The sequence below is a fragment of the Lampetra fluviatilis genome, chromosome 56 (genome assembly GCF_964198595.1).
Source record: "Lampetra fluviatilis chromosome 56, kcLamFluv1.1, whole genome shotgun sequence".
NCBI lineage: Eukaryota > Metazoa > Chordata > Hyperoartia > Petromyzontiformes > Petromyzontidae > Lampetra > Lampetra fluviatilis.
This window is the reverse complement of record NC_136330.1, coordinates 2,350,898-2,361,290: the sequence shown is the minus strand read 5'-3', so window position 1 is coordinate 2,361,290 and position 10,393 is coordinate 2,350,898. Positions and strand designations below refer to the sequence as shown.

Below are 10,393 nucleotides of genomic sequence, written 5' to 3'. Positions count from 1 at the left end.
CAAGAAGATAAAACTTCAACTCACAAGCAGGGCCACGGGTGATGGTGGTTGGCAAATGGGGCAATCAGTCCTTACAAGAAAGAGGGGACCCCCACAATTGGGGGGCTTGTTATTTTGTCCCTCCTGAATATGGGGGGGGGGTGCACGTGGCCTCCTGGGCCTCCATGATCTCCTTGAGCAGCCCCTGCACAAGGATAAAGATCCCACCCCCGCCGCCGCCGTATAGCCTTCAAAGACTGTTGGGGCAAGTGCTGTTAGCGAGTAGCACCTACGAATGCCAGAAAGGCACACGAGAGGGCGCGGGTGGGCCAGCACATCGCGCCCAGCCGCCTTTGTCTCCCCAGTGGCGATATTTACACATCGCACGAAGGAACTCAGTTGAGGCTGAGTCCACCTAGGGGAGGAGGCGCAGGACCGGTTCAAAATAATCGTCACCGGTGTTGGCCGCGTGCGGAACACGAAGTCGGATCGCCGGGTTCGCAGCGCAAAGCGATCTCACAGCTGCCGCTGCCCATGCGGCCCTGTTGGACAAAAGACAAAGATCCCCTGTATAGCCTGAACAGACTGTAGGGACAAGTGCTGTTAGCGAGCACCTATGAAGGCCAGCACGGCACACGAGGGGGTGGGTGGCCAACACCACGCCCGGCCGCCTTTGTCTCCCCAGTGGCGATGTTTACACATCGCACGAGGTACTCATTTGCGGCTGAGTCGACCTAGAGGAGGCCCAGGACCGGTTCAGATGATCGTCACTGGGTGTTGGCCGTGAGCTGGAATCGAACCGCTCACGGCCACGAAAGCCACGCACCCAGTGCCGGATTATCCCAGTAGCACAAGTAGCTACATAGCTACATATGTAGTAGCTACTCGTACTGCAAGTTAAGCAGCGTTGAGCCTGGATAGCAGAGGTGGGACAAAGTCATTGTTATGCAAGTCCAAGTCGAGTCGCAAGTCATCAAATTCATGACTCGAGTCTGACTCGAGTCCAAGTCACATGACTCGAGTCCACATCTCATAGGTGGGACAAAGTCATTGTTATGCAAGTCCAAGTCGAGTCGCAAGTCATCAAATTCATGACTCGAGTCTGACTCGAGTCCAAGTCACATGACTCGAGTCCACACCTCTGCTGGATAGTTCTTGGATGGGTCGTCACCACCACCACGCACTACTGGTTGTTACAGGTTGCTGGCCAGGCTACGTGGCGAGCAGCGTGTATCAGCTACACATGTAGCAGCTACACATGTAGTAGTAGCTACACATGTAGCAGCTACACATGTAGCAGTAGCTACACATGTAGCAGCTACACATGTAGTAGTAGCTACACATGTAGCAGCTACACAAATGTAGTAGCTACGGGCCCCGCACTTTCAAGGGCCCCGCGCTAAATTCTTTCAAGCTATCAATTCCGGTTCAGTGATTCTGCACTTGCTCTATTACTATAGTACTATACTGCACTTGCTCTATTACTACAGTACTTGAATTAAAGCTTTCGTGACTTCAGGAATACATAGCGGGTGGGTTCTCCCGCTATATTTTTTTCACCTGATGACGATTGCTTGCGTTGCGATCGAAACGTCGTGATATTTTTTAATATATTTTATATCTACGTGGCTTTACCGAAAGACCCAAAGAATAAACTATAGTACTATACCGCCTTCAACTTTTACGAACGACTGGGTGTTTAAGGTTAGCGCTTTGTCGTATTATCTGACTGTATAGTAGAAAAAAAATTCAAATACTTTACTGTGAAAGTAAAAAAAATTGTGTTTTAATATATTTTTTATTTTAGGGCCCCTTCAAAACATATGCGACGGGCCCCGCCACTCGCTTAATCCGGCACTGCACGCACAACATCGTCCCCTTTGGACGGAGCCGGCATCTCGCCGCTGACTGACAGCAGCAGCAGCAGACTTTTTGGCGCGCGCGGAGCGCCTCCACTCTTCTCAACGCACGATGGGACGGTCCATTCGACACCGAGGACCGGGGAAAACGGGGGGGAGGGAGGTAGCGTCCGTCAAACAACATTTTTTTTTTCAACAAATGGCTTCGCTGAAAAGGGCCGAGCTTGAATGACACCGTCCGTCCAACTGGCTCACGCCCCCCCATCCATCCACCCACCCATCCACCCACCCACCACCACCATCCTCTCTGCGCGGTCTCCGAATTATAGTACGAGCGAATATTCAGTCGTTGGGTTTTTTTTTTGCCGCAGCACTTTGTGGGTTTCCTTTGGTCACCCGTCCTGCGGCTCCGGCTCTTTTGACACCGCTGGTAAAATACCGCAACCGCCGCGTAGAAATCGCTCAGTTTGTTGTTGTTGGGGAGTGGCCAGGAGTCAAACAAACTTTTTTTTTGCCCTCTCGTGAGATCTCTGCGTGGCGCTGACCAACCTGGGAACCTTCCTGTGCGTGTGACCTTCAAGGTAAGGTCATTCTGCCGTCGGCTTGTTAATTCTTATGGGTTTTTAGGAGGGTCATAAATTGTTACGGATAGATGAAGCGGTGTGCATGCTTGGTTATTTTTGTGAAGGTTGGAAGTTGATCGTTGCATCGTCAATTTGCTGTACGGTGTTTAATTCCTAAATGGCAAACTTTTTAAGCAATGAGAGTGATACTATTGCCCATCGTATGCATATTGTACTGGTGTCATGTTATTATTGGGAGTTGTAAGCAAAGCTTGTATAATCGTTTCAAAGCGCCCTGAGATTAACAGTTACTTTGCAAGGTAACCCTCTAAGTGAATATGTAATATTCTGATGATGCTTACCGTAACATATGTGTATGATTATTTCCTACGTATTGATTGTGAGTGACTGACTGACCCATGTAATGTGTCATATTGGTTATAGAATGATTTAGACGGCTGAAATTGTGTAACTAATTTAGTCAAGCCAATCCACCTAACAGGCAAATCCGAAACTCAACATTACGGTCGGAGAGGTTGACAGGCTTCACTCATAGGGCAGCATCAGCCTACAATGTCCACGTTCTTGGTTCTTTCGGTAAAGTCACGTAGAAGGGAAATAAAAAATAAATAAATAAAAATCATAATAAAGCCATTATAAAATGATTTTTATTAAATAGTTATTTTGTTATGCTTCATTATTTATTTTATTTTATTATTTCCCTTCTACGTGACTTTACCGAAAGAACCAAGAAGATGAATCCCTGCAGTCACGAAAGCTTTAAATCGAAAAAAAAATGTCCACGTTGCTTTAAGTCTCGTGTAAAACGTAAACAAACACGCGATCTTCCACCCGTCAACCGAGCAGTTTGCCTCGCGACGCCAAAATTCGATGGGAAGTGTCCGACGGCTCACGCAGAAGAGCCTCGGCTGTGAAGGGCCGTCGAAGAGACGCGAACTCTAAACACCCCCGCCGTGCGTTACGGCCTGCTGGTTGACTGCAACGCAACGGATAGTCACGGGAAAATTGTCACGAGCCTCCTTGTGGAGGACGTGCCCCAACATTTGTCCCTCCGCGTGAGAGTATGCTGCTGAACATTTGTTTATTAGCCGCTGACATGCGCCGATGTTCGATGAGATGGTGCACTTCCAGAATTGCCGTGTGCTTGAAGCGGAGGGGACCGATGTATGAAGGGGATGATATTGTCTGCTTATTTGTTCTGTTGTTCTTCTTGGTTCTTTCGGTAAAGTCACGTAGAAGGGAAATAATAAAATAATAAAAATAAAACATAATAAAATAATTCTCACGACGTTTCGGCCACAACGCAAGCAGCCGTCCTCAGGAGGAGAACACGGCTGTCGAGAAGACACAGTCTGAATGAATGTTCTGTTGTTGTCAAAGTACAGTTTTGTTATCATTGTTATTATTGGGGCATTATGAATGACCGTGCTTGTGAGTTGCACGTGGCCCATGTGGATGCGTCACGCGCTCTCGTGATGTCCGATTTCCACTCACGCACCGGTTGCCCAAAGTTTCCCCTGTTATCATAATCGTCGCTGTTTAACGTTGGAATTGCACGTTAAGTTACATTTTAACAAGTAATTTTTAATACTTTTTTTACGTTCATACACCTGCCTCTTGTATGTTTCAAGAAGCTCAATCTTATATCCATTGAATTTTTGACATTTGCACGTGCATTCCGAGTTTCAATAGTGGTCTAATTTTAGAATAGTTAGGCTTATGCTTGTTTCGACTTAAGTCTAATCTTTAAAAGAAAAAGAGACGTGTAATCCTAATGGGCTCTCATCTGATTACAAATAAAGGATTAGTAACACTTCACAACTCGGGCAAAAATCACGAATGAGCTCTGTCTAATTCTAGATTTGAAGCTTTCGTGACTGCAACGATTCATACTCTTAGGTTTTTTCGGTAAAGTCACGTAGGTAGAAAATAAAATGTTTAATTTAGTATGAGCTCTGTCTGTTTGCCTCTTTTGTAACGCGGCGGCACGATAACGCCCGCGAGGATGATCCAACACGAGCAACACTTGAGTGCAAAGTTGCGTTCCTGTAAGACACTTTGCCCGGTTGGAAACCGCCCACATTGATCACAGCGTTGCCCACAACTTGGGAGATGAAAAAAAAACTGCGCTAAAAGTTTCAACCTGCCGGCCAGAGGTCGCAACCGGGTACCCGATACCCGTACCTTACCCGATACCCGGCTACCCGTACCCGGCCGGGTACGGGTAGCCGTTTGCGACCCTGGTGCGGCCGGGTACGGGTATGGGTAGGCCGTGAGTCACTGGTGAGTAACCGTTTGTCACTCATTTCCCAACGTCTTGTCTCTTCTCACAATTCAAGTTCCTAGAATCAACCCACCCGCGCCTGCAACATGGCTTCATCCCAGAGGTCGCAATCGGGTACGGGTAGGGTACGTGTACGGGTAGGGTACGGGTACCCGTTTGCGACTCTGGTGCGGCCGGGTACGGGTAAGGAATCAAAACCCGTTTGCGACCTCTGCTGCCGGCCCACGCGAAACGACTTCTCCTCCTCCCAAGCTCGACGCCATCTCGCTGTGAGGCTTGAGACGCATCCTCATAACTGCTCGACGAGTCAATCCGAGGACAAACGTGCGTTGGGATGTCCGGCGACTGATGCGACGTTTCGCCCCCCCCTCTCCCGCGTGTCCAGGTTTGGAGATAACTTTTGAGACATGTCCACGACCAACAACGCAGCTGCGGCTGCCACCCCGCAGAGCCTGAAGCACACCAATGCCCACGACGCGGTGAGTTCCGCTTGATGGCGACGCGCGTTCGTTCGACGACAATGATCTCACAGTCGTTCGCTCCTCACTCTCGAAGAGAGAGAGAGAGAACGGCCTCGGTGGCGAGCGGAGGAACCACGGACGAGCGGGGAAGGCATCATCAGGCCGTCGGTGAGCCGGCGCCAATAATTGCCAAAGCTCTGCGGTCCCCTACATGTTAAGGTGTCATCGGCCAATTCACGAGTGTTTCCACGTGGGTAGAAATCCGAGCACCTGTGAGAAAACCCACACGTACGAGGGGGAAACACTCGATCCCCTTACCGATGGAAAGGGTGGAATCCACACGATTGCCGTACCGCCTTCTCCTGGCGAGCCAGGGTGTGACGCCTCATCGACCCCCACGGGGAGTTCACAGCATCTGTGTGTGGTCCACCAACTCTCGCTGCTGTCTGGACTACAGGCCACGTGCATATCCGCCACGGCACGGCCCATTTTTTGTTGTTGTTGTTTGTGTTTCCTGTTTTGTGCTGAGAGGTCATTTGGAGGTTAATTCATGAAATACATCATCGGTGGCCGGGTGGCTCAGTGGTCAGAGCGGCGAGCTGCCACCGCAAAAGTCCTGGGTTTGAATCCAAGTTTGCAAGCCGGGCGGTGTTCGCCAGGGCATCCCCTTTAGCAGTGACGCGGCATGGTTGGCATGTGCCCTGGTGCAAGGAATAAAATTAGCCCCCCCCCCTCCCACCATTTCCCTGTCCAATATCCCAATTCTGCGGAGACCAGCGCCTCGGCCAGGCAAACTCTTGGTTCCTGGTCCAGTTGTAGCACCTGCACGTCGGTTAGTTTCGGAACTTCCCCGTAGCAATGTATACATGGCTATAGATGTGATCGGGTTGATGGTCCGGCACTCACTGAGTCACTCCAGGAACTCACTCATCAAGGATCTATGGCTTCTTTATCATGCTCTTATCTCAGATACCACAGTTGCTGTTTCCACAAACTTCACTCCCTGATTCCTCCACCCGCGTTGACCACTCGGTCTGCCAGACCGACCGCTTCGTCCCACCCATGCTGTGTTCACCCACCACACTGCAGGTCACAACAACACAAAGACAAAGATCTCCCGCATAGCCTTAACAGACTGTTGGGGCAAGTGCTGTTTAGCGAGTAGCACTTATGAAGGCTGGCACGGTACACGAGAGGGTGGGTGGCCAGCATCACGCCCGACCGCCTTTGTCTCCAAAGTGGTGCTGTTTGCACACCGCACCAGGTACTCATTTGAGGCTCAGTCTACCTAGGGGAGGCCCAGGAGCAGTTCAAATAATTGTCACTGCTGTTGGCCGTGAGCGGGAATTGAACTTGGGTCGCCGGGTTTGTAGCGCAAGTGCGATAACCGGCACGCTACCGCTCCCCCCACTCAGGGGCCGCACTAAAGGCCACCAGGCCACCAGTGGCATTGTAGAACACTAGTCTAGACAGTGTTCTAACGTACTCTTCCACGCTGATCGGACCTCTTTGAAGGGGTCAATAAACCACACTTTCAGAATCAGAATATTTATTTATACTGGAGGAATCCGATAAGCTATAAATCTCTTTTTTTACACATGTCCAGTCGAATGATAGGAGTGCAAAGTGCAAGAAAGGTAAACGAATCACCTAAACACGTACAAATACAACTTAACCATACCCCGACACACATGAACCTGCATATCAACTAACTGCGGTGCACCAAATTTCGATTTAAAGCTTTCGTGACTGCAGGGATTCATCTTCTTGGTTCTTTCGGTAAAGTCACGTAGAAGGGAAATAATAAAAAAATAAAACATAATAAAATAATATAATATCATATATTTTAATATAATTATTTTATTGTGTTTTATTTTTTAATTATTTCCCTTCTACGTGACTTTCCCGAAATAACCAAAAAGATGTGGTGCACCAATTTCTACAGCTGGGTGGACAGAAGCAGACAGCTTCAAGAATCTTGCCCCATCGTGTCAACTACCGCGCTGGGGCATTGAATCGAACCGTCCAGCCTCTTGCACTGCAAGCTGCAGCGGTGCCGCTGTAACCGTTACGCCACCGTGACAGCGTCCCCCTCTGCACAAACGCAGCTTTAATGGAACGGCCGTTCTCGAGTTAAGCCCGTTGTTCGCAATGGCCACTGGGTTGGCATGATCAGGACAATGTGAAACCGTACTCCGTCACCGCATTGACAACAGATGTTCTGTAATGAATGCTCTGCTCTGTTTTAAAAATAATTTGCCAGCCCGATGTACAGTGCTGCCTCGTGTTCAGCAGGAGCAGCCGTTCGGCCCATCGCAGCCACGGTGCCATCATTTTATTTTCATCCTTCCCTTTGAAAACGTGGAACGAGTCTTGTGTTGCCATGTTGGTGTCGGGTACCGTCTCAAAGCGAGCCGGCAGCCCATGTCCAGTTCCAGGTTTGTGTTGTTTGACTCAGGTGAGAAGAACTCGATAGACCAGGAAAGGAGTCTCATTTGCAAGAGTGACCCTGGGGCCATTTAGTATGCCAATAGGTGCCAATGGACTAATTTCGTGGGAAATTTTGGAATTTGGTAATAAATATTTGTCTTAGGGTAATTACGTTCTTTGGAGGTCAGCCCTGGTAAAGTAAGATTTTTTTTTGCCAGCAAGTCGTTGCTCGTGGAAGACGGAAAATATTGAAAGGGATGGGACACTTGCCCAAAGTGGCCCAAATTTGTTCTTCTGAAATTAGGCTTAGTGGTCTATGCCAAAACACAAGGCCATCATGGCTGAGATTTTGGATTTAAATCACATGCGTCCATCAGCTATGATCAATCCACTGATGTTTGACAGTCTCCACAAGCCATCTCCATCTCTCATGGTCATATGATGTAATAATCCATCTAGTATCTCACACACCAGTTAAATTTAATCTCATCTTCATGTGATCACCAGAGATTTAAAAAGGTTGTCAAATCCGGTGAGAGACTGGTCTCAACCCAGCCAGAATGTTGTGAGCATTCTCGCAAATAAACACAGATATAATCATTCTGTCTGCAGAGCAGAATGAAATATCATTTATGGCGTGGTTAAGTTAGATTCTTGCGGGATATCAATCGGAAGCCTGTGGCAGAGGAGGCCAGCGTCTTTACCCCACGAACTACGAACCCAAATCTTCACGTGACCACAAGCCACGCGTGGGGTGTTCACGTGGCTGTGTGTCTGTGTTGTCTCTCTCTGCTTGTGTGTCTGTCTGTGTGTTTCCGTGTCTGTGTTTTGTCTCTCTCTCAAATTGAGTTCTACCTGATGATGGTTACTTGTGTTGCAATCGAAACGTCGTACTATATTATCTAATTTCTTTTTTTTTCTACGTGACTTTACCGAAAGAACCAAATAGTAATTCCTGCAGTCACGAAAGCTTCAAATATCGTTTGGCTGTGAGGTTTTGAATTTTAGAAATAAATCTGCAGGAGAACCTCTGGGTTATCCATGCATCGTTACGTTGCCATGGTCGAGTGCCCCGGGGTTCGCAGATTGATCCTCTTACAATTAAAGTTTTACAGAGAAGTTACAAATCTACTGCGTTCTATGCACAAGTTATGGACAAGTTCTATGGACACGTGACAAATCTGCTGAGTCTCTGTCGAGCCTCGCTTGAACTCCCCGGCAGCCACAGGCGGATCACGAGCCGCGGTTTGGTGGTGTTGCTTCAAGGTCGTGGCACCGTGTAAATGTGTGCGGCGACCACTTGAGGTCATCCGAATTGATCCCAAATGAAAGCACAAAATATAAAGTGAACAGATTCGATGCTCATGGAGTCCTTACCAAATTTGAAAGTTTACGGACACATTGGTGAAATGCATAACAATCGTCGCCAGCAAATCGTCACCGATTGACGCAAGCATTTATATTGTTAACAAAAAGAAACAATTGAACGAAATTTGGACCAATGTTATCGATGCTCCCCCTGCCCCCCCCCCCGGCGGGCAAATGGGATGGCAAACTACCAATTATATCGCACGCAGAAGTGGCATGACCACCCCGGGTTGAGTGCTTTTGTGGTCCAATGATTGTTCATCAAACGCGCTTTTCAACAGACTCTGTTTCACTGCCTGGACGCCGCTCATTCACTGTTCTGCCGATGCCGTGCCGAGTTGCCACTGTTGCTCAAAGTCAATGCGTTGCCATCAACAATTGCTGCAACGTAGCCCTTGCGTACAACCAGTACCGGATTAGCCTCGTAGCAAAAGTAGCTGCATATGTAGCTACGGGCCCCGCACTTTCAAGGGCCCCGCGCTAAATGCGTTCAAGCTATCAATTCCGATTCAGTGATTCTGCACTTGCTCTATTACTATAGTGCTATACCGCCTTCACATTTTACGTACGACTGGGTGTTTAAGGTTAGCGATTTGTCCTATTATCTGGCTGTATATCAAAAAAGACAATAACTTTACTATGCAAGTAAAAAAATTATGTTTTAATATTTACGTGTTTTTTTTATTTAGGTCCCCTTTATAACAAATGCTACAGGCCCCGCACTAGCTTAATCCGGCACTGCGCACACCCGTGTTGATAGTTAACGGTAGACAGATACCGAGTGGAGTCATACCCAGGGCTTCATTTCAGCAAGAATCTGCCCGGGGTCTGTGACCCCGGAAATGTATTTCCGCGCCCGGCACACCGCATCCAGGATACCTCCCCCGCTATTGGCTGCGGGCCACTGGGCATGCGTCTGATCCCAGTCTACTAGGCGACCCGGAAAATATTCGGTGAGAAATTAGACCCGTTCGGAAATAGTCGAGTGATACCAATGTCGCTGTGGCGAGATGAGGGGGTTGGGGGGGGGGGCGCTTTAGAAGAGAACATTTAAATATCGTACTGTACCGTGGTGTCTCTTTTCGGATCGTACCCCAGGGTGATGACACGAGGCGTTGCTGTCTGCAGGAGATTTTGTTGTGGAAAGTGCCTCGCTCTGCCAAGACGTCAACAGCAAGATTTACATATAATTGCAAGAAATTATCGTAAAGGCGGTTGATGGAATACCGCGATTAGGCGTTCAGTTTCTAGAATGAAGGGGTATATATTTTATTTTACTTGATCTCATGGTCGGAATTTGCCAAATTCAAGTAAATTGCACAGTTGGCATTACACATAGCAATCATTGCCCCCCCCCCCACCCCTCCGTACTCGTAGACTAATGCACGTTTGCAGGCCAGTTTCTGAGTCACCTTCATGATGCACAGA

General features: G+C 48.3%; 1 protein-coding gene across 1 annotated transcript in view; it reads left to right on the top strand.

The window, feature by feature from the left end:
• Positions 1 to 2,005: 2,005 nt before the first annotated feature.
• LOC144950084 (sodium/potassium-transporting ATPase subunit beta-3-like) overlaps positions 2,006 to 10,393 on the top strand; it is a 32,731-nt gene continuing 24,343 nt past the window's right edge. Inside the window, exons 1-3 of the mRNA XM_078880103.1 lie at positions 2,006 to 2,268; positions 2,365 to 2,419; positions 5,092 to 5,185. Of these exons, the coding sequence (XP_078736229.1) occupies positions 5,114 to 5,185 (72 nt within the window). The 5' untranslated portion in view covers positions 2,006 to 2,268; positions 2,365 to 2,419; positions 5,092 to 5,113. The remainder of the gene's footprint in view (positions 2,269 to 2,364; positions 2,420 to 5,091; positions 5,186 to 10,393) is intronic.